Source organism: Melampsora larici-populina (genome assembly GCF_000204055.1).
Source record: "Melampsora larici-populina 98AG31 unplaced genomic scaffold MELLAscaffold_4, whole genome shotgun sequence".
In the NCBI taxonomy this organism is placed as follows: domain Eukaryota; kingdom Fungi; phylum Basidiomycota; class Pucciniomycetes; order Pucciniales; family Melampsoraceae; genus Melampsora; species Melampsora laricis-populina.
Window position 1 is genome coordinate 1,006,368 of NW_006768768.1, and position 26,326 is coordinate 1,032,693.

The following is a 26,326-nucleotide window of genomic DNA, read 5'->3' on the forward strand; positions in this document are numbered from 1 at the left end:
GCCCATTCTGGAAGGGAAGCCGAACTTACCCAAAACCCAGTACGGTAAGTTGGCCTTCCTGTGGTATGAAGCCAAACTTGAATCTGACCACTTGTTCTTCAATGTGATCCAGTGACAGGTCGCCAAATTGGCAACACCATCATTTTGGATGATGATGATGGCTCCTTGGGCACGTCTGACGGAGTAGTTACTGACCTCATTGCTTCTCACGAAGCGGCGCTGGAAAACTTCCTGTACACCAGTGGAGTTCCTCCTGAGGACATCAACACCCGTACTTGTTTGCCAAGGCCGGGGTTGAGTCGTGGACTGACCTGATCCCCTCTCTTCAAATGACCGAGGGGACTTTGGCCTTCCACGGTGTCAACCGCAAAGTGGCTGGCTGACTCCTTGCTGCTGCCCGAGCTCGATACTCGCGAAAGAAAAATTAACAAGTAAGTTCCTATGGTTTCCTTCACATTACTCTCTTTTTCTATGTCATGACTGACCCTGGGTTTCCTCCTAATTGGTACATCAGGTCCGATGACTATTTGTTCTCAGGCCCAATTGTGTAATTTACTGGCAAATTTACTTAAAGACTTTAACAAAACAATAATGACCATTGCAGCAATCCCAAAGACTTGAACAAGAATCAAAACAGCGACCTTTGTAACCAAACATTAATAAGACCAGACCAATTACAAAATGAAAACCAACACATTCAAAAGAAATGAGAGCTCAGAAAGAGCCGTTACCAAATCAAGAAAAAGAACAAACAAAAACAGAGCGATAAAAACCAAACTCTTAGACCAATTCAAAAGAACAGATATGAACTGGATCACATATACCCACATCCTCTAAAAAGACCTTCGCAAAGTGAGTCAGTCAACAGAATCATCACGGTTTGGAAAATAGCCGCTTGTTCCTCAGCTTGATTCAAAGCATTCTGGAGGACTTGAGACCTCCTTAAACGGGCCTTCAAAACGGAAAAAGCTTTCTCAATTGGGTTGAGATCTGGGCTGTAAGCTGGAAGATAAACCAGTCGAGCCCCACAAGCCTCACAAAGCTCAGCCACGCGACCGTTGTGATGGATTTGCGCATTGTCCATCACCAAAACGCTGTTGCGGGCTGGCCAGGGGTTCATAGATGGTAACTGATTCGAGATAAATGTAACTTTAGTATCCGGAAAGTGAACAAAAACAACAAAGGGAAATTGGTAGTGTTTCACAGCTCGCAAAGGTACAATAAATTCCATTCGTGAGTGGAGAGGGAGTGACAGGTTCAGCACAGGGATTTCACACTTGCGGGAGATGTGACATCTCATCCAAGAGTGAATTTGGAATTTGAGTGGAGTGGGAAAATTTTCACCTCTCCCACTTGCACCCAAATTTTTCCCGCGCTAAATCCTGTCAATCCAGAAAGTAGTAGTTGCAAATCTTCTTTCTCTGAAATAATTTTCAAAGTTTTTGTTTCTCTCTCCCATAGTCTCAGTCTTCTAAAGCTTATCTCATTGCTCATCAATCATCTGGGTGGATGTGGAGAAAACGTAAACCCAAAAAAATACATTGAATCAATTCAAATCGCAGAAGATGTTAGACTTAGCTAAGCGAGAGGAAGAGAAAAAGAAGGTTCACACCATCAAGCTTAAGGAGCAAGCAGATGAAAGAGAAAGAAGAGCAGGATCAAGGGACCCTTTGTCAAGCAACCCCAATATTGGTTCGCCACTCCACCAGAACCAACTTGGTGCTCCGGGGAATGTGGACAAAGGAACCTCCTCGAAAGAAGCTTTGGAGAAGAACCTGGTTGGGGATGAAGGTGGCACGGATGCAGAGGAAGAGGAGAGTGGTTTTTTGGTAGACAGAGTTGATGATGGTGGTGATGGGAAAGGGAAGGGAAAGAGTTCAAAGAAGAATAAGAAGAAGCAAAAGGGAAAGAAGGGAAAGGATTCATTAGGACCTTTAAACGAAGATGGAAGTATAAAAGGAAGGAAGGAACTCTATGGTGAATTGATCGATAACAATCATAGTGAGTCCTAGTTCATAGTTCCAAAAAAATTTACCTTTTCCTGGTTCCTTTCTTTTTTGGGTCGATTTCTTCTGGACCTGATTGGGAGAGTTGAAGCTGTCATAGCTCCTGTCATACATAAGTTGTTGTAGCCTGAAGGCTCCAAGGTTTTTTTTATATTTGGGAAACTTGGTTGTTCTTGTCTGTCTGAGTCGTAGCACTAGCTCCTCTAAATTTCTTTCCAAATTCCAATCCATACATCTACGGGGCCAATAGATGGTTCTTGAACAAAAAAACCGGAATTAATTCAACTTGGTAGTGGTGTTAATGTGGTAGTAGCTTCCCAAGCTCCCGTTTTGTGCTGCAACTGCCTTCCTTTGGGCGTCAGTATGTGAGAGAAAGAGTAGATAAAAGCTCCGCTTGGTTCGTAGAAGCTTGGAGTCATACCTTAATCATCAGATAAAATTCCTACTTCTCTCTACCAGTACCTGCCCGTCCTTCAGAATGTTCTTGTGTTGGTTTAATCCAGAGTTACTGATAGCAGTTGGGCGGTCCACTACTCTAGTAGGCTTGATGGGTCAAAAGAACGTCTCGACCAGCAATCCAGCTCCAACAATGACCTCGCAAACCAGTGGTCTCGGTTCATCCTTGGACCAAGCATTGATTGAAAAAGATGATCGCCCTCTAGTTGATTGCTTTCACTACACAAAATGTAATCTTTACCGGGCGGTAAAGAAAACTACTGACATAGAAAAATCCTGACACAACAGGAAGAGAGCTAAAAATCTGAAAAAATATGGACCTTGTTCCTAGATGTTGGGGCGTCATGATGAATATTTTTTTGTATTTTACACACAGATATTGGTTAATGTACTAACAATAAAGGCTAAAGATCATCTACAACCCACCTTTAACAATGCCTGAAATTTGGGTCATGATTATGAAGACAATATTTTGTGGTCTAAAAACTTCAATAACTTTTGCAATTCTGCTCCAAATGACTTGACTTTTGGTTCATTCAAAAGCTGAACCATTTTCCTTTACACTTCATAAAGGTAGTAAGGTGTTATCTAGTCATGTAATCACTCTACATATGTTCAAACAGTTCTGAATAAATAGCTCTGTAGGATCTTTTGCAGACCGGCTACAGACGTGATGCCTGAATGATAAATGTAGAGGAAGGACCCACCTTTTTGATGAACTAAAAATTGAGTGATTTGATTCAGAACTGCAAAAGTTATTGATGTTTGAAGATTTCAAAATCCTGTCTTCAAAATCATGGGCCAAATTTCAAGTATTGTTACAGGTGGGTTTTTGATGATTCTCAGCCTTTATTGTTAGTACATTAACCAATATCTGTCTGTAAAATACCAAAAAATACTCATCATGACGCCCCAACATCTAGGAACAAGGTCCATATTTTTTCAGATTTTTAGCTCTCTTCCTGTTGCCTCAGGATTTTTCTATGGCAGTAGTTTTCTTTACCGCCCGGTAAAGATTACATTTTGTGTAGTGTTTGTGGATGCCATTGATCATCTTGACATGAAAGCAATTTTGCTATTAAGAAAGGAGTTTGTTGAAGAAGAGAAATTGAAGAGGAGTCAAGAGGATGTGGTGAAGAAGGAGAAGTTAGAGGTGAAACAGGAGAAGAAGAGGGACAAATTGTTCAAGAAGTATAAAAAGATGGAGGACGAGTTAAAGAAGAAGGAAGATGAGTTAAAGAGGAAAGAGGAAGAGACAAAGAAATCTAAAGGGAAGGACAGGAAGAAAAGATCTTGCTCACCTTCGGTCTCCAGTGATAGCTTGTCCTCTTTGAGTTCTGATAGCTTGGGAAGTTCCTCTTCCTCATCTTCCGATTTGGCAATCAATCCGGGTCACAAGTCTTCTAGTTCCTCTTCTTCTTCATCTTTGGGTTCCTTGAGTTCCTCCAGCTCATTGTCTGATTATGCACTGCAGACATTATTCGGGTTCCCCAAGTGGGCAGGGAAAAATGATTGGGAGTATGATTTGTCATAAAATGGTCTATCACTCCACACCTGAGCCATAACACCCACACTACATATGTGTAGCAGGCTCAGTGAATATGTGGTTATCATGTACATACAGTTCTGCTCAGTTATCTGCTCATCAGGACAAGTTATTCATATGTAATACATGCTGTAACTTCTTTCAGATTGAAAAAAGCTTCCAAAAGATTGACTACATACACTGACTCAATGTTTTGGTGTGATCTCATCAACTCAACTGCATGTAACACACTTTCTGTTACTAAGACATAGCTTCAACAATATTGCCTGAGCAGCTACAGAATTATATGTAGTGAATTTTTGGGAAAAAAATTTCAAAGTCGAAAAAGTTACATGTGGTATAACATGTGATTTATTTATTCTGATGGGCAAAAAACTGAGCAGACCTGTATGTACATGATAGACAACTATTGACTTAGCTTGCTGCACATATGTAGTGTGGGTGAAATGGCCCAGGTGTGCAGTATTAGATTCTTTTATGAAAAACTGTACTATTAATCATTTTCCTCTGCCAAATTGGGGAAGTTGAATGATGTTTACAGTGCTGATGACAATACGGAGTTGATATCTAAAAAGAATGTCAAGTTTGAATGCAATATGATCTCTGGGTTAGACCTTCAAGACCTTCCTGAACACTGGGACCGAGGCTTTAAGAAACTCAAGCGATATGTTCCCTTGTCCGTTTTTAACCGATCTTATATCGAAGCGCATAATTCAACGGTTGATGATGGCTTCAAGAAGAGAAAGCGACCTTCTTTATCAACCAACAAACGTGATTTGGAGCGCCAGATGGAATTTGGTGATTTTATCTTAGCTTGTGACTTGGAGGCAAGATACGCGAGTGAATTATATGGTCACGAAGCGTATGCAAAATACATTCGCCAACATAAGGAGGTGGTGAACAAGTTACTAGTTAGGTATAAATGCTGGATGATTGGGTTAAGATATCATTTAGCAATTAAATCACTCATTTTCAGGAAACGTTCGAAATGTGTTTATAGGAAGAAGAAGAATGGTAAAAGGGGGAAGAGATTAGAAAAGGTGGTATTACCTGAGGGAGTCCAAGATGAGGTGGTTAGAAGAGCTCGTTGGGATGCGGATACCGCCGGGGACTTGAAGTACAAAGGAAATCCTTACGCCCCTGGAAAACCGAAGTATGGTTTTGATTTTTATACTGGTCAACAAGTTGTCCAGCATCAACCAGTTGCTAGTGGTTCTAGACATGTATTGGACTATCAAAATGGGGAGAGGAGAGTCGGAGGAAGTGGTGGAGGAAGTGGATCGGACAAGAAACCGTTCAAGAAGAGGAGAGGAGGAAATAGGGGTCATGGGAATGAGGGCGGAGTTTCTCAATTTCAGCCACGTAATCCAAACCATCAAGGTTTTCATGGAGGTCAACCTTACATACCTTACTATTCTCAGGAACAATGTGTATGCTGGTCCGGGTGGACAGGATTGGGTTGCCCATGGACAACAACATGCTAATAAACATGCGGGCAACCAAAAAGGAAAACAAAAAACCCATAATAATGGGTCTTGGTGAGCAGTAAATCATAGGTTGATAGCTTTAGAGGAGATTTGCTGACTTATTTGTCCTTCGATCTGTTGGCCTTGTGCTCCATACCCATTGACTTATATTGATTGCGACGGTATCTGATTGATTATCTAATTCAGGCATGAATTTCTTCTCTTCTTACTTGGCGCTTACTTGTTTCCATCTTGTTGAACTCTTGTATGTTGATTCTAAGATTCTGAGTAGATTTGTCTCGAGAGACGTGGTAGACATTCAATAAAAAAGTGTGGAATGAGTCCTGAAATGATATTTCTCCTTTTTATTGGTTTGATTTGCGTTGGAAGACCGTAGCCTGAAAGGTCCTTGTGTGTGGGTCATAGAATAATTGAGATTGAGTGAGCCCATGAGAGAAGATTCTGTGGTTACCATAGAGGAAGTTGCTCATGAGTTCACTGGATACAAGAAACGGTTAGAGAATGAAGAAGGATCGGGTCAGCAGAAGTTAGACAGAGTTGAGAGTGCAGATCGAGGACTTATGACACAAGTCCTTCTACGCCAAGAAGAGTTGGGAAAGGTTGAAGAGGGAGATCAAAGCTCAGAGGAATCAGACGATTCAGAACATGAGTTGAGGAAAAAATCAGTCTTACCTCTTAAGGATAGGAAGATCTTCAAAGTCAAGGAGGCAAGCCAATGGCCGACAAGAGTAAAGTGCAATATGATCATAGAGAAATGGAGGTCTTTGATGGAGAGGGCTGGACTGAAAGAAGACATACCATATATTCTGGATGGTTTCATAGACGGTTTCTGTTTGGGTATCCCTCCTCATGTTCTGGGTGACCGGAGATGGTTTACCCCAGATAATCACGCCTCCGCTCTTGACGCGAAAGATCAGATAGAGAAGACGCTAGCAAAGGAGCAGGCGGCGGGTCGTGTCGTCGGTCCTTTCACCCATGAGGAATTATACGCAAAATATGGTTTCTTTCGATCAAACCCAATGGGGAGTGCTGTGAACGGAGATGGATCTGTCAGGCTCATCAATGATCTTTCCTACCCTAAAAAAGACGCAGACATACCTTCGGTGAATTCATTTGTAGACAAGAAGAATTACGAGACCACCTGGGATGACTTCAAGACTGTGGCAAAATTCTTTTGTCTGAATCCTGGGGAATGGGAAATGGTGGTATTTGACTGGGCAAAAGCATATAGGCAGCTGCCAGTCCACCATAGCCAAAGGAGGTTCTTGATGATTATGGACTTCCGAGGTAGATTGTGGATTGATTTAGCTGTTGGCTTCGGAGGCGTGGCTAGCTGCGGTGTGTTTGGCGCTCTGGCAGAGACGTGGAAGCAAATAATGATTGTAGAGCTAGGATTCCCTGCCATCTTCAGATGGGTGGATGATAATCTCCTCTTCCGGCGTCCGGGGAAGAAAGAATTGTTAGAAGATGTAACTCGCTTAAGTAATTCGATGGGCGTAGACACAAACCCGGTGAAGAATCATGAGTTCAATATTGAACAGAAATTCTTAGGCTTCATTTGGAATGGAAGACATCACACAGTCAGACTCCCAGTGGAAAAGTTGGAGGAAAGATTAGGCCAAGTGATAGAATTTCTAAATGAGGAAGTTTCTTGGACTTACTCACAAGTAGAAAAATTTGTTGGAAGAATGTGTCATACAGTGCATATAGTTCATCACATGGCGGCTTACCTAGATTCCATGTATCGTTGGCAGAAATCTTGGCAGAACCAACAAGCTAAGCGAAAGGCTCCGGTGGATGTGCCAGAAGATCTTAGGGAGTGGAAGGAATGCCTGAGTCATTTCGAGGTGTGCCGTATAGTCCCGAACCCGGTACCTGAGGAGGTAGGGTGGGTAGGGGATGCAGCATTGTTGTTTGGGTGGTGTTAGCAATTTCTTTGGTATTGAGATCTTTTCATTGGATATGGACATATTCTTTGGTATTATAGCATAGGTGTGTTGATCGGCAAATTCTGGGCTTGCTTTAAATTTGCGAAGACTTGGGACGTGAAAGGTCGGAAAGAACACAAGCGCAGTATAGCCTGGGCAGAGACCATTGCTATTAGACTAGGGTTGCTAGTGTTAGCAAAGGTAACGAGAGTGGATGGTCGTCGTTTCTGGGTTCATACCGACAATACAACGACAGAACACGCAATCCGGAAGCGTAAGTCGAAAGACAAGGATGGCAATGACGATTGGAAGTTCATACAGCAACTACTCACGGAGCTAGGCTGTCACGTGAAACAGAAACAGATGGCGTCAAAAGATAATAAGGCCGATAGTTTGTCGCGTGGGACCCTGGAGAAAAATCTTTTCTGGTGGAGAGAATTTTTGATTGAAATTCCCTCCAATCTTCGTCCCCTTCTCTCTCAATTTACTCCCACTCAATTATAACTACAGATGGGAAAGAAAAAATCAAAGATATCAGTGGAAGGTCAGAAGGCAAACAAGATAGAGGAAGATCTAATGAAGTTAACCAAACCTTTTGGATCGTGTAAAAAGGATGCCTTTGGGATAGATCGATCCGATGTAGATGTCATTCAACAACAATTCCTTTGTGGTCCTTGGAAAGATGGAACTCTCAAACATTATAACTCGGGAGTAGTAAAACTCATGTGGTTTGCTGAAGTCAAGAAGGTGGATAGAGCTCTGTTGTTGCCAATCTTGTCGGAAGTCCTTCTTGGTTTCGTGGTCTGGGCGTCAAAGAAGAACAAAAATTTAGTAGATGATGATGAATTGGTTAAATCAACGACTTTAAAATCTTACGTCGCGGGGTTGAAAGCCTGGCACAAATTTCATTGCAAAACTTATCCTTCTGATCAAGATGAAACTGTTGCACTCTCAATTAGAGCTTCGGAAGCTCTAGAGCAAGAATTGAAAATGCACAATAAACTGAAACCCCTGGTGTTAGTATGGGACTTAGTGATTTTGAGAGAACATGTAGATTTGAAGTATGAAAAAGATGCTGCGATATATGCAATAGCTTTGGTCGCTTTTTGGGGTACCGCTAGATTAGGTGAATTGGTCTCTGATGATCCAATGAGACAAGTACCGATTTGGGGTGATGTTTTATGGGGACCAAAAGATTCTTATGCTAAGATTGTGATTCATGGGGTGAAGACTGCCAAACCAGGTGAAATCGAGTACATATATCTTCCTTGTCAAAAGTCTTGACTTGATCCTGTGAGGGCCCTAAGAGTTCCTTTCAACTTTTGGCCTAGTAAATTGGCAGATGCTGTGTTTGGTTTTGCAAGCGAGGTAGATGGATGGGGTGTTAAATTTAAAAAGAGTTTTGTCATTAAGGGGTTGAGAAGACTTTGGAATGGGTGTAGATCAGAGAAAGATCAAATCTTGTTCGGCCATTCATTTCGTATTGGTGGAGCTTCTCTTTGTTGGAACTTAGGCGCAACTCAAGAGGAAGTTAAAATTCATGGAAGATGGGCTTCCGATGCGTATAAAATCTACTTAAGGAAGTTTAGCAATAAAGAAATGAAAGAGACAGCAGAGTGGTTGAGGGTTAATCAGTTAGATGATTTTACCGATAACTAGAATCGGCTTTGTTTAGATAGTTCCAATGACCTACTTGTTCTTCTTGGTCGTCTTTGTTTGAGTCTATTAGAGCTGTGTTGGGTGGCCATAAGGTGGATATGCCGAAGTGGCTTGATGAAATTGAAGATCTTCTTTGAATGGTACATCGCGAGCCACGTTTCACTTGAGATTGAGTCTGGTGGATACACACGGGAGCGGTACGTATAGTGTTCGATGAATAAGGTTTCATGACAGATTTACCAGAGGAGATCACGGTTTGGACACCCGTGTCACCAGAACTCAACTTCCCTTCTCTGACGGGGTGAGAGATAGTTCAACTGTGAGACATCACGTGCGAGAGGTTGGGGGTTTGTTTGAGTTTGACTTCTCAAGGCTCACGGCTCATGGGCTACGTGAGTTCAGGGGGTTGAGAAGTCTATTCTTCTCTAGCCTGCTCTTGCCCCGCAAGAAGGGCTCTAGGATGGGTGTTCTTTACCCATACTAGATTTCCCCTCTCACGGAGCTACCCCCACACCACGCTCGTAGGTTTACTGGTCTCAGGGAAACAGACAGTAGGCTGAAAGCGGTAGACCAGGTTAGGGGAGGTACACTCCTCAGTCAGAGTTAAGACATAACCCAACAAGCTAGAAACTTTAATAATTCCCATCTATCTATTTCACCAACTAGAACTTACTCTCCATGATGATGAATGGAATGACGCACCAAATCATGTTCAAGATAGTCCTCGAAATTGATCCTTGCGTAGCCACCAGGCTGGATCCGGCAGGCAATGACACCATCCAAGGAAATCACAGGTAATACAGACCACCAATTGGCTGCTGTTGGCCTCTGGAAGCGAGTGGTCCTTTGACCAATAGGCGCGCGCGCATACTCTTGACACAACTGCCGCTTGGTGATAGCGGTTTCATCTGAGGCAAATAAATGTAAGATAAGAAACACATCATTAAGACATGAAATTAAAAAACAAAAAGAAACAAATAAACATACCAGTGAACACTAGACATCTAGGGTCAAAGTCTTGAATTGACTCTATGTAGGCCCCTTGTGCCTCCATTGATTGATTCGGATGTAAAGTCCGGGCCTTCTTCCTGGTCCAGGCTAATCGATGACGTAACTCTTTGGAGAGAGTCGTAGTGGAGACTCAGATTCCAAAAGTGTCTATGATTTTAGATTGGAGTTCGTCTAGGTAGAGGGTTGGGTCAACATCAAGGGATTGGATCAAAAATTGGTGTTCACCATGGCCCAGGCTGGTATGAGCCCCTCAATCCATATGATTGACCGGATTTGTGATGACAGCTTGTGTGGTCCGGTACAGATTGTACCAACGGCGGACTGACGTGAGGGAGAGCTGTATTCCAAGAGCTGCTGTGATTTCAGAAAATCACATGCCTCAAAGGACCATGCGGACCACCACCAGCTTCACTTCAGCGCTGTGAGTAGGCATCTACCTGGCGAAAAGGTATCAACGTGGGTGAACAGTTGACCAAACTAGAAATGGTCTTTGGAAAACTTACCAGACAGCGAAAGAGGGAAATCAATGTAATAATCCAACAGGAAATCAATTCAATATTCAGGCTGAGGAGGAGGAGGAAAAACAATACTGGGATCAGGGCGGAAGGGGAAAAGGGGAGAGGGTAATGAAATGGATATGTATCCCGGCCAATTTTCTGCTCACGCTTCCATTGAACTCGCACGTCATACTGCATTTCCATGGAAGTGTCACGTCAGTAGGTGTCAAAGGGGGTATAGAGAGTCTGGTGACAGCTCTCAGCACGCCAATATTCTAGCTGCATGTTTCATATATGAAACTGTGGATACACCAATTTGCAAATACAAATGTATTTGCAAATTGGTGTATCCGTCTATCAAAGTACTCTCGCATACAGACCCGCCCTCCAAGCTCGGGTTGATACCGGGGCCGCAGAAGGAACTCTCCAAACATCCGTGTATACACGGATGCCGGGGAGTATTGCTTGCCTGAAAATGGCGGTTAGCACATGAACTTGATTGTGTGACGGTAAGAGGCGTGAAATGGAAACAAACACAGTCTGCCTTGGAAAAAGCGTTCTGAGACAAGGAAAACGAGTACTGATGAGACAAACAGAGAAGCAAGGATTAAGAGTGAATCAGGGATGTAAAAATTGGATTTTTAGATGAGTAGTACAGGGAGTGGAAATAACATCTCATTTATGATCGCGATTTCAAGTATGAATGTTGGAGAATGGGAAGGTTTACCATTGGTTCTGTTTCTTTTGTTTACCTTTTGCATATAAGCACGCAACATCCTGTAGGAAGCAGTTATGCTCTGCTCAGCCTTGTGCAGTTCAGCAGTGGTGTGCATTGCACTTAATCGGGCCTTCTTGGATGCCGTGTCAAATGACATGATGCCGTGAGCAAATCTAAACAGATTGGTGATCGACGGATCTTTGTCAAAAGACACCAGTTTGGGATATAGGTTGTCATGTGTTGTGTCGGGCACTGAACAGCCAAAGGACCAGCGCTAGCTAAAGGTTGTGATTCAGAATGGTTGCACGTGGGAGCTGATGGCGCAAGTGGTGTGGAAGGCAAGCCGTGCCAGGATGGGTAAGAAGATTGATAAATGACATATGATCACAGCGACCAACACTTTCAATTCCATAAGAGTAAATTGATACCCAATGCATGCTCTAGGTCTACCTAAGAATGTCAACAAACGTGACCAAATGCCAGGTAAAGAACCCACTGGATCCGTTTCAATCCATCTATCTGGACGAAACACTTCAGCATCTGGTCCAAAGACCTCTTTGGATGAATTGAAAGTATCTTCTCCAGCTGCAATATGAATCGGCTCTCCATCCCCGCTTACTGGAATTGTATCAGCCATTGACGCTTCCCTAGCGGTCTGAGCAACAGGTGGCAAAAACCGAAGTGTCTCGCGCGAAAAGAAGAAAAATTAATTTGAGCCAAACAAAGACATTGGGAAAAGACAACAAAAATCTTACGCAGACAGCGTCCAAGTATGTTAAGGACGTGAGTTGTTCTATTGGAATTTGTTCTTCACCTTAACTTGGTGTGGCACTTGCCTCTTGAAGTTCTTTCCTTAACTTATCCTGGAAATCGGGATGTTTTGCTAGGATCCATAGCATCCAAGTGAGCAAAGTAGCAGTGGCTTGACAAAGAAGGAACCACACTCAAAAGATCAGCAGGACAAACAGCATATAAAACACAGACAGATGACTGACTCTCATGCCCAGCAAACAGAAAATGGTTTAGCCTTGAGCTTTAGGTAGTCGCCGACAGGCCGCGAGCGGTTTGTTACACATGGTTTGTGAGGTTGCATTCTAGCGGTGACAAACAAGTGAAATGAACAAAGCAGTACAAAGTTTGGACAATGAGCGTGAGGACGGCACTGGAAACAACACAAATTCAATGTCCCATTTCTGGGCCAGAGTTACCAAAAGACAATCTTGGCCCCCATCTCTTCTTTCACGGCTATTCAAGCACTGGCATGTCCTGTTTGTCGATGAAAATGGATTTATGCTGTCAAAAGTGCTTCAACTTTGCAGTAAACGAGCGAGGGAGGTCCTAATTCATGCGCGCTTCCAATGTACAATGTCATGGCTCATTCCAAGCAAGTTCATTGCGTCAAATTGCGGAGCCATCCACCTGTCTTTGATCCTCATTTCTTATCCTCCACCTCACAACACATATTGCCGAGCGGTCACGGTGATCTTGCTTGGAGCGGTGTTGTTTCTTTGGCACCATTCAGGAGCAAGTAAAGTGATATCATCGCAGTTGCTCTATCAGTTACATGGAGATGTCTAGCACAATTCTATCTCAAACACCACTCCATCCTTTCAACACTGTTTCCTCAGCATCCCATGGATGAAGGGCGTTCATGAGTCTGATTGGTGAGCCACACTGTGTGATGCCCAGCTTTCAAGCATTGGCCCTGCTCCGCAGGACTTTGGATTCATCAAAACAATAACTCAGGGCATCCTTCGGAAAGTCATGTGAATTCGGAAGATTTGCCAAAAGTCAACAAACCTCACATTTGTCTTCCACTTGAAAACTTGTCTGAAATTCTTTCATCCAATTTCTGCGCAAAAGTCAATTTTGAATTTTGATCTCTGACAGGTGCATACAGAGATTTGTGTTAGTTGTTTTGAAACATGCGGGTAGAATAGTTTCAGGCAAGTCTGGTGACAGCTCTCACACGTGAACAAATGTAAAAAATATGTTTTACTCAAGATTTAACTGTTTCGGACATTATCCCTCAGTGACTCTTTTGGCTGCAAACTACACTACGGTCCAAACCCGATGTAATTGAGATGTAACAAGACCAGATGTTCCAGAAACATAGATTTTGTGATTTTGAAAACGTCCATATTAAACATGATACCACCAATAAAATGCATATGTCGGCAAGTTAGAGACAAGACAAAGAGAAAGAGTTGAAGAAAAGAAAAAATACCAGTGAAGGGATGGCCACTGAAATCAGTGGAGGCTGAGCAAACTATAAGCCGAGTGACTCCAAAGATTGAGCCTTGATACAATTTTTTTACATCGTGTCCATCAAACCAAATGTACCGGTTTCAGTTTTGCATCTAATGTTCACAATATGAACATCAGACGTATGGTGTTCATAGACATGACATTTTCATTACATTGGAACCAATTGTATCCTTGAATCATATTGATAAGCATCAGATAATGATCCAATGAATTTATATTCCAAGTACGTTGGATTTTTATCTATTCTACATCATGAAGATGTGTTTGGTACATACATGCTAAGTTTATGTTTTGATTACATACCACCCCCTTCAGTAACAAAAGTTGCATAAAGTTACATATGCGACTTTTGTATCACGGTGAGAAATTTTCTCACCGTGTGTGTATGTATAGATATCCCTTATGTGAAGACGTTTGGTAAACTCGTCAAAGGTTGCATTATACGATTGTTGACAAGTTTACCGCAACTTCGCCATTCGGTAAAACCAAACTGCGAGTTTTTTAAGCTGCTGTGATTCATTAACCATGAGTGAATCAAGTATAAATAACTCAATTCTTCTCATTTCCCCATTGATCCAATCAATTTAAAATTGATTTTTTTGGTAAACCAGTTAATTCATTGATATTGGTAATGAATAAGTCTTTTTAAAATCATTTCTTGTAAACCATTCAATCCATTTATATTGATTATAAACAAATCATTTTAAAATCAAACCTGATGATATGCTTAATAATCAAGCTTTCAGTGTTTTTGATTTTAAGGGTTACGATTCAGAAAAATAAGATTGATGTCAAAGGATTGTGATTTGATTTTAATATGAAATAGTAATTTTTTGACTTGAAAGAATCCGATTTAAATGAATAAGAATCAGATTTGTATGATTTAGTTTTGGCTTTGAATGATTATTCTTTGATTTTTATAATAAGATTTGTTTGAAGATGATGAGTTTTGAATTTGTGTTGAAAAATGAATCGAGTTGATCAAAGGGAGTAAAAAGTCGGGATCGGTGTGAAGAGTAACCAAAGGGGAAATGCTGATTAGGAGGAGGATCGTGGAGGGACAGGACAAGATGGAAGAGTAGAGGAAAAGAGACAAGTAAAAAAAACTCACCGTGATGAGGTGAGAACCAAGAGCAATACACTACAAGAAACATAACATTTTCTGGGCAGAAAATTAAATTATTTGTATACAAAAATCTGGAAAGGTCAGAAACAGAGCAAAAAATGTGAAAAAATATGCATCCTGTTCCTTGGTATGAGATCTCCAATCTGCATATTTTTCCGTATTTTTGGGGTTCATATTGGTGAGTGTACTAACAATAAACCCTCATAATCACCAGATTACCACCTGTAACAGATGCTGGAATTTGGCTGATCAGTGCTGAGAGAAAGTTTTGATTACTATAAAACCCCATAACTTTGTCAATTCTGGCTCAAAACACTCGATTTTGGGTGCATGAGAAAGCTGAATTCCTGAGCTACTACTTTAGTTTTGACTCAAAATGTGTAATCCCGATGGCTGACATTCTATTTGATGATATGTGAAATTTGATTTCAGTGGGGATATCTTTCTTTGCAGGCCCGCCACGTATTTGGTTCATTTATGAACTATCTTCAGGCAAATACCAGCTTTCCAATGCACTCAAAATCGAGTGTTTTGAGCCAGAATTGACGAAGTTATGGGGTTTTGTAGTAATCAAAATTTTCTCTCAGCATTGATCAGCCAAATTCCAGCATCTGTTACAGGTGGTAATCTGGTGATTATGAGGGTTTATTGTTAGTACACTCACCAATATGAACCCCAAAAATACGTAAAAATATGCAGATTGGAGATCTCAAACCAAGGAACAGAATGCATATTTTTTCATATTTTTTGCTCTGTTTCTGACCTTTCCAGATTTTTGTATACAAATAATTTAATTTTCTGCCCAGAAAATGTTATGTTTCTTGTAGTGATAGAGGGTCACACACTCCAGAAGTTGCATGTATCCAAAAGATAAACGACTTTTTTCTTGTTTTCAAAAATATGCATGATTTTTGCATATATATGCAAAAATGTGTGTGCGCCTTTTGTCGCACTCGAGTTTACCGAATGATGATTTCGGGTCACATGTGCGACCGAATATCACTGCGCATTTTTGGTGGTGCGCATTCGGTCGCACACATCACAAATGTGTTACCGAAGGGGGTGTACGATATTTGTAGCTGGGAGATATCTGAGATGAAATGGAGATGCTTGTGACTATGGACGTTTTGAGTACATAAGAGCCCTTTGAGTTTGGACCGTAGTGTACCATCAATTCCTTGATCAGCTGTAATAGGAGCGCTGAGCGCTGGCATTGCGCTTATATGAGGCGCAACGGGTACGCCTTGTCCCCGAGGACAAAGTCTTGGGCGTATGACTCTCGTCCCAAGTAAAAACCCTTTCCAGATGCGTATATCCCAAACTTGACTAAGTCCCACGTGCCGGGGTTTATACATAGCAAGCGATGACTGAGGCACGAGGGACTTACTCCTTACCCCGGTCATTTGGCGTGGTTCGTTGAGCAATTTAGTAGGGGAAATCTGGGATCTCCTTTATCCCAAACTTCCCAGTATTGACTGTTTGGAAAAAAACAGGGAGCCTGAAGCGCCTGCTTCTTCTCTATCTTTCTGTCTATCAACTTTCTTGCTTTCTTTATTTGTTCTTTTTTTTTCTCAACACTGCAAACAAGGTCATCCAGATATTTGGGGGAGAGACTGCGGAGTCTATGTATATATATGTAATATCAAATTACATACAACATGCTTCCAAAGGTCAAACTTGAATTTCAAATTTTGATTCTGCTTTGTTTTCAACCCTGCTCAGCAACTTGTCGCCATAATCTTCACATCAGTTAACACTCTTTTGCTCGATGAATACCCGAAGCAAATTAAAAGAATTGACCTTGGAACCAAACCTAGCAGATATTGACAATGACTTGAAAATCACCCGACCTTTGCTTCCGTCCATTATCCTCAATAGCTCATTGGCAGAACAACGAAAGCATGTAATCAAAATCTTCTTGAAGTGGTATAAGAATCAGAAACCAAAGGAATTGCAAGTCACTACAATAGTCAGCCTCATCAATGGATTCAATACCTTCCTCTTGGCTGGAACCGGATATGGAAAATCACGAATACCCGAAATTTTTCTCAGGCTTTTCAATCTTCAACAACTACTAGTGGTACTTGTTCTCAACCCTCTCGACGCGCTAGGTGACAATCAAGTCAGTAGTATTTGATTGATGATCCATTCAAGAATCATTCTGAAGCTGTTTAATTCCATCTGTAGGTTTCTGACAAGCTGAAGCAAGGGATCTTGGCAATCAATCTGACCAAGATCACTTTTACGGCTGAGAATCTCAAAAAGATTCAAAATCACTACTACCGCTTCATATATCTTGTATGTCATTTCTTCAGATACTCCTGTTCCAATTCACCTTGATCAAATGTGAAAGGCCAGATGGACTGACTCTCAAATTGTTTGTCTGCTTACAGAGTCCAGAAATATTCCTCAATAGTGTGAAATTTGCAGAAGTCTACCACAGCTCGGACTTCCAGAAGCACCTTATATTGAAGTTTGTTGACGAAGCACATGTGATCTACTCGTGGGGTTTGGTGGAAAGTGGAAAGTCCAAAAAATTATACAGCCATTCCATACTTCAAGATGTTTGTGAATTTCGACCATCATACGGTCATTTAGGAAAAACACTGATGGCCACCGACTCAGTTCCTATTCTATTACTATCTGCCACCTGTAGACCTATAGCTGTGAAGAGAATTTTGAGTAGCTTAAGCCTTACGCCTCAAAATATCACTATGCTTGAAGGAGAACTTACTCGACCCGAGATGCGATGGATCCAAATGTATTTAACTCGCCCTCTGGATTCATGTGAAGATCTAGCTCAACTAATCCCACACAAATCCAAAGTTTCTGATGAAGACATGACACGAACTCTCATTTATTGCGGAACTCAAAACTCGACATGGACCGCTTCAGAAGTTGTTCACTTGGCTCGAGGAAACGCAAAACAGGCTCACAATGGAAACAGCAGCTTTTGCCGAAGGTATCATGCATCGACAGGCCCGAAGGATAAAATTACTAGAGCTCAGGATTATGGGAGCGGTAAATTTTCAACGATGACTTGTACAAACGCACTCGGCCTTGGTCAAGACTGGTCCATCGTGGATCAAGTAATAATTCTGGGTGGCATGGACCCAGATGCAATCATTCAAATGGGTGGAAGGGGAGGGCGAGGTGGTAAGAGATGCTTAGCCATTATGTTGGTTGAACCTTTTCGTCAGACTGGGAAGAATTTGATCGAAGATTTTGAAAACATCTCAGTCATGAATGATGATGACAGGACGAGTGCTTTGAGAATCACACCGGTATGCCTTAGGGTTGCACTCTCATCTGACACTCGGTGAGCTTTTCTCCTTGTTGCTTTTATGATTTTATCTTCTTACTAATATCTTGACTTCTAAATTTGATTTTGTACAGCCTCGGAATCCTACCTCTTTCGGTCAATGAGCCAGCATACATCAAAGAAAAGGCCCGTCAAGATAAGCTGAATATGGGCCTTTGTCGTTGCTCTAATTGTGATCCGATTGGCGCGTTCGAGCTTATTCATGATCTCAAGATCACCAACAAGTACCAATTTCATCAGCTCTTGGATCGTGCCACTGTTGGTCATGATTTACCAGCAGCTAGTTTTCTCACTCAAATTCCAATTGTGAAATTGAAGCCGAAGGAAAGGACTAATCGACCTTTACTATGTCCCGATACTGATCGCATCCGCACTTCCAGGCCCATGATGGTGCTGGAACGCTAGCTGATCGATCGTTTTGAAACTTTATTCTACACTCGTCACAATCGAAAATCCGACTTGGTCCCCTCAAATCTTTTCGATAACGATAATGCTTGGCAAATTGTCAAGAACTATTTGGGTATACTTGAGGGTAAGTATCTGAGGGGGATTTTGGGTAGCCAGCCCATTTGTGGGACGTTTGACATGATAATCAATTGTATCAAGAATTGGATTCAAGGTCCTAGTTATGAATCGTACCTTGAAGAAGTTCGCCAGGCTGAACAAGCTGCAAAGGAGGCTTATGAGATGGGTGCAGCTATACTGGCATCCTACCACAGTGCCCAGTTGATCAAAGCCAAAAAACGAAAATCCAAGAAGGAGAAGATCGAGCAGCGAAAAAAGATTAGATTGGAAAAAGCAGCCGAAGTGAAAAATTTGAAGGAGAAGGAGAAACACGAGAAAATGAAAACTCTTCAAGGAAGTTCGATCATGTCTCAAGTTGAAACTCAAAAAAGTATGTGAACATTATATTTATTCATTCCTTTCTACTCGACAAATTCTTCATGTGTTCAAGGTTGATCATCTTTAACTCTTCGAAATTCAGCTCCCAATATGCCTGCTGCTCCCGAGTTGAATCGACAGGGAGTCGCATTCCAATCTTCCTCTCGAAATATGGATTGAAATTTTTTGATACCTTTCAAGTAGATGTCATCTAGATTGGCGATCAAGCCTTTCTGTCTTGGAGTTTTGATCATGCTTGGATCAGCAAGATGATCACGAGCAAACTTCAAGAATTGACTCAGCGACGCTGGCAAAAGGGGGTGTTTGTGACTTTGGTGTATTGTTTCAAAGCCTGACCGAAGACCTAGGGAGTGAATAAGGCTTCGTAACTGCTTTGTATGTTAGCCTATGTTCTGATTTTGTTTGCAACAATCAAAAAGTAATCATCTTACCAAGGGAATGTTTATTGAAAAACGTTCCGTGAGCCGTTCAATATTAGTCCCTTGTCCCTAATGGAAGAGAATGTGGATGATCGTAAATAAGGTTGGGCTCTGAAACCAAAGAGGCTACATACAGAATTGTTATAAAAGTATTTGAGCCAATAGTTTTGGACTTCCAAAAAGAAATCCTTGGCCACCCAGTGACCTTCACGTCCAGACGAAGGTATCAACAGACTGTGCTTAATGACCTTTGCTAATTTCTTGGGGAGATATTCTTCCAGGATCAGAATATACCGAGGAAGGTGGAGCGCGTAATGTGATAGGCCATTGATTCCTTGAGCAAGAATACTCCATCGTTTCCACATTGACATCAAACGACCAATATCCCCCGCACGCATTGCATGATCTGCTTCAACCACTGTGGCAAGGTCACGCAACCTCAAGCGTAGATTGTATAAAGCTCCATCTTCTGCTGTGGAAGCTTCTCTAACTGATTCACCCGAGCAGTACTTGTCATAACATTCATCTACCAAGGCTTGTGCAACTCCTGGCACAGTAAAATCAAGCTTAGAATCTTTTGAAGATATGATTTGTCTGAAATAAAGGTGCAGTCAAATACTGTGAATAAAAAAAACTCTATCACCAAGTGGGAAACCACTTACTTGAGCAGGAAGACATATGTCGCCGTTTGTACTTTGTGAACAGTTTGCATCAACAGGCCAACATCCGATTTATCAACTAGATGTTCCGGCTTTATACTTGAAGAAGCAGCACATCGAAATATACCCGGATCTGCTGAGTCTTCAATATCACCAAAGTAAGTATTGACAATGGCACTAGCAATGTTCCACATTGTGTGAGCACCAGCGAGTCCAAATGAGAGATTCTGAAGTCCTTCTTCAGCGTGTCCTGAAGGGTACCGCTTTCTAACTGCTCCTTCAAAGTTTAAGTTTGTCCCCATGTCACCTTCAACAACTTGAAACCATTTGCCAAATTGAAAGCTTTCAACACCAAGCTGCTCCAGGATTTGTTCTATCAATTGGCCAATTCCAGTTGCTGAATTGTCTGAGGCACTCATCATCTTCAACATCGTGATATTTGGAGTGTACATCTTGATTGGATCAACCGCAGGTGGAGCCACCTCTAAATTAACTTTACAATAAGAATGTTCAGCACTACCCTTTTCAACACAGTGATCCAGAAAAGCCGTCGAAATCTGTGCCTTCCTCACCAGCTCGAAATGAATTTCCTCTTGTTTTGTAGGTATCATAGAATCAACTTCAACAACTTCCTTCTTACTACGCTCCATTGCATCCACAAATATGTTGAGATCAAGTTCTTCCGCTGATAAATCCTCTGTTAAATGTTCAGGTATCTCATGTAAATACCCCCAAGTTCCATGAAACATTCTGGTTTGAGCATCTACCCTTTTTTCGTGTACTCTTGCTTCAATATCAATGTTGTCAACACACCAAAAAGGTCGAATCTTGTAAGACTTTGAACCTATGTCCCTAATTTTTTTCTCAGTGGCCTTCTTCAGAGTATCCATAGCTGCTAAAGCTGTCTTTCTTGATGAAGTTAAGCCAAGTGAATGAAGGTAATCATTGACCTTTTGTGTTACCCCACACGCCAGAAACGTTATCGAATTTTGGAGCTGTAAGTTTAACCCGCAGTGTCGGCGATTGCAGGCAAAAGCAAGCATAGAACATAGAATTACAGGAAGCTAGAAGGTTTAAAAGGACCAGGAAATCAAATAAGTAGTATATAGGTACATTGAGAGTATTCAGTTGGTACGTACTTTCTTCATGCGATGCTCTTCCAATTGCTGATTTGTTTTTCCCATGGTTGTTGTAGACTCAAACAACTTAACACCCTTGGTATCGTCCACTGGGTTCACGGTGTTTTCTTCAGTTTCTTTGAGGCAAATCCCTTCTTCATCTAAATCCTGCTTCGTTTCTTTTCTCTTTGCCCTTTCCTTCTGTCGCATCTCTTGAGCATGCACAAGTTTGGCTGATACAAGTGAGTGTAAAAAAGGCATATGAATCTCAACTGAGCTATCTCGTCGTTTCTCTTCTTCTGGTGAAAAGAATTCATGTGTAACGTTCTTTGAGGTATGAAACATTCCATTCGGTGGGTCTCCACTGGGTAAGTTTTCTCTGATCACGATCTCCTTTGCCTAAATTTTCCAAAAAGAAAAGGTCAGTATGCATATGCTTCAAAACCCAATTAATGGACTTACCGCTTCTAAGATAAATGCAGACCATCTTTCATTTCCACTAACTCGATCTTTACAGATTAACGCCTTGAACCCGTACAAAAGTTCCCTCGTGGAAACCCAGCCCTTTTCTGTTCCCCAAGATCCACGTCTTGTCGCTATGTTTGAGTCGGTGCATGTTAACATCCCTTGAACAAACTTCTTAGAATCCAGTCCAAGCGAATTGAGGAGCTGGCAAGTGTCTTCGAGCCTCTGTGGTAACGGTGGATAGACTTTTGCGATTTTTCTTTTTAAAACGGACATTTTCAAGGTCGTTTTTGGCAAGGTCGCTCGGAGGCCCAACGGACTATGCTCTACAAACGCTGGCTTTTTGGTGTGTTTCAAGTCCCCCTTACTCTCTCTTGGTTTCTATTCATTTGTGTCCGTCTCAAACCTCAATCTCTCCACTGCCCTCGCTCTCTACACTTCCATAACTTGGCGAATTTGAAATTTCATTTCTGTATGTCTTGTGTAACAATCTCGCAGCAGAAGCATTTCGGTGAATATCTGGATGACCTTGTTTGCAGTGTTGAGAAAAAAAAAGAACAAATAAAGAAATCAAGAAAGTTGATAGACAGAAAGATAGAGAAGAAGCAGGCGCTTCAGGCTCCCTGTTTTTTTCCAAACAGTCAATACTGGGAAGTTTGGGATAAAGGAGATCCCAGATTTCCCCTACTAAATTGCTCAACAAACCACGCCAAATGACCGGGGTAAGGAGTAAGTCCCTCGTGCCTCGGTCATCGCTTGCTATGTACACCACGGCACAGCCTTTCGGTCAAAAAGAGGTCCGCGCGGGAGAATAAGGTCGCACTTAGGTCTAGCGACCTTGGCGGCCTTCTGACTCGTCGGCAGGCCGCCACTGGGCTGCCTAAGGGCTGGGTCTGGCCTCGCCTTCGTGCAAGGTCCTGTTTCCGCCTGCTTGTGGCCTTTAAAGGGTCCACCAGTGATCGCGTCTGCCGGTCAACAAGGACCGCGCCTCAAATGCAGGAGCGCGCCACGCGCAAACACGCAAAACACAAGGTGGTACCACTCACATCGCAAATCGATCACTTCCTTCCACGATGACATCAAACAACCAGCCACATCCATGTAAGTCATGACCTTATACTTACCTTGCTTTCACATCCAACACTAAATCAAAATGTCTTTATGCAGACATAAAGTATGATCCATCGCTCCCCGGCCTCAAGAAGTATCGATGCACTGTGTGCTCAGGTTCTAGAGGTATGCGAGAATACGAGCGACATGTTCTCTCACTGCCACATGCAGACGCGGTGGCACGCTACATTGCACAAGAGCAACAAGATGAGGCCGACCAAATTTTTTTTCAACAAGCAGAGTATTCAATCCCACCTATTGAACACTCTTCACCCCCAAGTCCAACACCAAACAATCCTGATGGTAACAAAGACACACCAGACCGGCGACCATCACCCCTCTCATTCCTGCGCAGCCTGGAGGATGGAGACCCTCTTGGGTTATACGATGACTCAGATCACTCAGACGACGGAATCGATTTTAATAGCCTTCGACTGGCGTTTGAAGCGCTTGAGGACAAACAGGAGGATGACGGGTCTGAACATGGTTCTAGTGAAGATGAAACTGTGGACAATGTGCATGATGAGCCTGGCGCATGGTATCCCTTTAAAAGAAAAGAAGTGAGTGTTGTTGCCCCCCTATTTCACGTTGAGGAAAAGTGTTGTGTCTAACCTACTTAATAGCATGTGGCCGGACTCCTCATCATTGGCAATCCCCGAAATCTTCTTTCGCGGGCCGACTACCATCGAATACGTGCAATTATGAAGATCTGCGACCTCAACCTTCCACACTGGAACTCATTGAGTGAAGTTGTGAAAAAAAATAAAAAAAAAATGGGCCTGGACATACAAGAACGAGTCAGCCCTGCCGGCACACCACTCTTTGGTTTGAATGTACAAACAATTATAACCAATGTGAGTCTTATCATACGATTACGTTGGGTCCAATACTCGAGGGTTCGTCTCTGACAACCTTAATGGTTTGTAGGAATTGGCAAACCCTCTAGTCAGTCCTCACTTGAATTTCATCCCAGATCTAGTCACAGAGGGCCCAATCAAGGAATTTTCCCACTCTCATAAATGGCGACAAGGTTTGGCACCCGACCTACGACCTCCAATGGTTGTCTCAAACAACACGCATTACTACATTTACGAACCAGTTCAACTGAGGACTCAGCAGCTCATTGTCCCCATATTTTTCTTTAAACAAGACGGCAAACTGATGGCTAAATGCTTGCCTGCAACGGTTGAACCGGATGCTGAAGTCGCACAAAGGCTCAAAATCTACTTTCCAAATGAGCCTGATTTCGAGTCAGACAATCTGTTCACAATAGATTGTGACGACTTCTGGAGATCTTTTACAGAGATTCAACTCGGTGAGGGATCTTTTTTGAAGGATATGGCTGGACATTACATGTATCGTAAGTCAACATCCTTTTGATTTCTTGGAAATGCAACCTGATGCGGTGCAATTTATATAACAGAAAGAAATGGCTCAACTTTAACAAAATATCCGCTTTTGAATAAATGGAGAACTAAAGCAGATGGGAAATTGGTCCGACATGTTCCTCTCATTCTCTACTCAGATGATACATCTGGTAATGTGTCAAAGAAGTGGAACAAGCACATGAGTGTATACTTCACTCTGGCTGGTTTACCCACTGATTTGTCAAATCAAGAGTTCAACATCCATTTCTTAGCTACTTCAAACTGTGCAGGTACTCTGGATCTACTGGACCACGTTGTGGATGATATAAAGTAAGATTCTCTCTCTTATTTTGTTTTGTAACCTCAAAAAATCCATATCGTCCGATTGTTTTTCTTAGTCAAATGGCCGAATCCGGGTTTGTAACATATGACCACACGTTGGGTGAAGAGGTACTAGCAGTCTCACTGGTACTCTGCTGCTTGGGAGACGGACCTCTTCATGCGGAAATTACAAACACCCTGAACCCGGCAAGTACAAATACACCATGTCGGATGTGTGATCTACAAGTCGATAAGAAAGTTGACAAAGAATCCAGTGGGTTTGTGCGTGACTTTTTGGGTATTGATGAAGATGGGCTACCTGTAAGTACTTCTTTTGGTTGAAGTGCGTCCCCCATGTAATTGAGCTAACGCCTGGTTTAAACTGGGTTAAGGGACATTTGCCTTTCCGCGATTGGGACGAAACCAGAAAAAGAACCGAATTGCTGTGGACAACAGCTCAACGTCGTAACACTAAAACATTGGTAGAAGAGTTGTCGCGCAAATACGGGGTCAGGGATACTCTCCTCGATTACTTTATTAAGGTGGTACAAAAGGCGCATGACACTCTACCAACGGCGGATGTCGAGGCTCTTTGCAATGAGCTTAATAGGGAGCATGGATATCACCTGTTCAACCCAATGCTGCGACTGAAAGGTGGGTCTCATTACGTTGTGACCATAGCCCTTATGTGCATGTGATTACGCAAACTGATATATGATGACTTGGCACTTACAGGCTTCAACGGTCATCTAGACACCCCTGTCGAAATTCTCCACGTAGTATTGTTGGGTATAACAAAGTATCTATTTCGTCACACTATGAAGGAGTTAGGTGCCAAGCCAGGATCTAAAATTTATAACGAATTGTCGGGCAAGTGGCGAGCTTTCAACAAAAAAGGATTGAACATACCACCGATTCAACCACATACTTTTATCAATTTCTATGCAAGCCTTGTAGGAAAGGAATTTCGCACGGTGTTACAGGCGGTTCCATTCGTACTTTTTGATCATCTGACACCAGAGAAGCGGGCAGTGTGGACAGCCCTTTGCTACTTAAGCTCTTACATTTTCCAAACCGAGATAACTGATATGGACCGGTATCTAGCGGAACTCGACATTATTATCAGTAGATTCTTACTACACCTTATCAACGGCACAGCGCAATGGGTCAACAAGCCCAAATTCCACATGCTCATCCACTTACAAGACTCCATTCGAAGATTTGGCCCAGCTTGCCTGTTTGCAACCAAAAAGTTTGAATCCTTTAATGGACAAACTCGTAATGCTTCAGTACACTCAAACCATCAAGCCCCAGGCCGAGACATTGCAAATAGATTCAACACCGAACAGATGTTGAGGATTCTGATGTCCGGTTCATCTTTTGTTGATAAAGATATAGACGAACGTGTGAAGCCTGGGTCTTCTTTGGTTGACTTATTTTTGAAAATACCAGAGTTGGCCCAATCTTTTGGCCTTTCTCTAACACCAGGAGGTGGTAAGGAGTTTGTCATGGGAGGTGAGTACCGGTGAGATATACACATATGTTGGTTTTTCATTAGTGTGCTCATATTGGCTTGCATCCAGGACTGGAGAAACGTGGACCAACTCCGTTATGTGTGCAGCAATCTGGTTCAGACTTTAACTGGCAATCTTTCACAAGTGTCACTTTGCACAACGGCCAAAAAGTCGAAGCTAAGGATTTCATTGTGGTGAGTCCACCCATGTTGCACTCATGAGCCCCGGTGGATAGCACAGCATGTACTGACTGGTTCGAACCTAGCTCAAAGCAAACAAGTCAATTGGACAAGTTGATTCGATATGGAAGCAGCAAGGTGTTGCTTCAAGTTCAAGCTAAGGTAGTGTTGAAAACTTGCACCAGAGGGCGTATCGTCCCTTATTATACAATGCGCGAGGTGGTGTTATCTGATGAAGTGGTATGCC

General features: G+C 42.3%; 2 protein-coding genes across 2 annotated transcripts in view; one reads left to right on the forward strand and one right to left on the reverse strand.

The window, feature by feature from the left end:
- Positions 1-11,600: 11,600 nt before the first annotated feature.
- Positions 11,601-12,207, reverse strand: MELLADRAFT_92310 (cytochrome P450 monooxygenase; the record flags this gene model as incomplete). The annotated part of the gene is made up of 2 exons (XM_007405751.1): positions 11,601-11,950; positions 12,129-12,207. The coding sequence occupies 2 exons, from the start codon at positions 12,205-12,207 to the stop codon at positions 11,601-11,603; spliced, it is 429 nt and encodes a 142-aa protein (XP_007405813.1).
- A 10,454-nt stretch (positions 12,208-22,661) lies between these two features.
- The window catches only part of MELLADRAFT_102716 (uncharacterized protein), a gene marked incomplete at both ends in the record, with an annotated part of 4,444 nt that continues 779 nt past the window's right edge, over positions 22,662-26,326 (forward strand). Inside the window, 5 exons of the mRNA XM_007405465.1 lie at positions 22,662-22,689; positions 22,756-23,190; positions 25,839-25,901; positions 25,970-26,094; positions 26,173-26,319. Coding sequence (XP_007405527.1) covers positions 22,662-22,689; positions 22,756-23,190; positions 25,839-25,901; positions 25,970-26,094; positions 26,173-26,319 — 798 coding nt within the window. The remainder of the gene's footprint in view (positions 22,690-22,755; positions 23,191-25,838; positions 25,902-25,969; positions 26,095-26,172; positions 26,320-26,326) is intronic.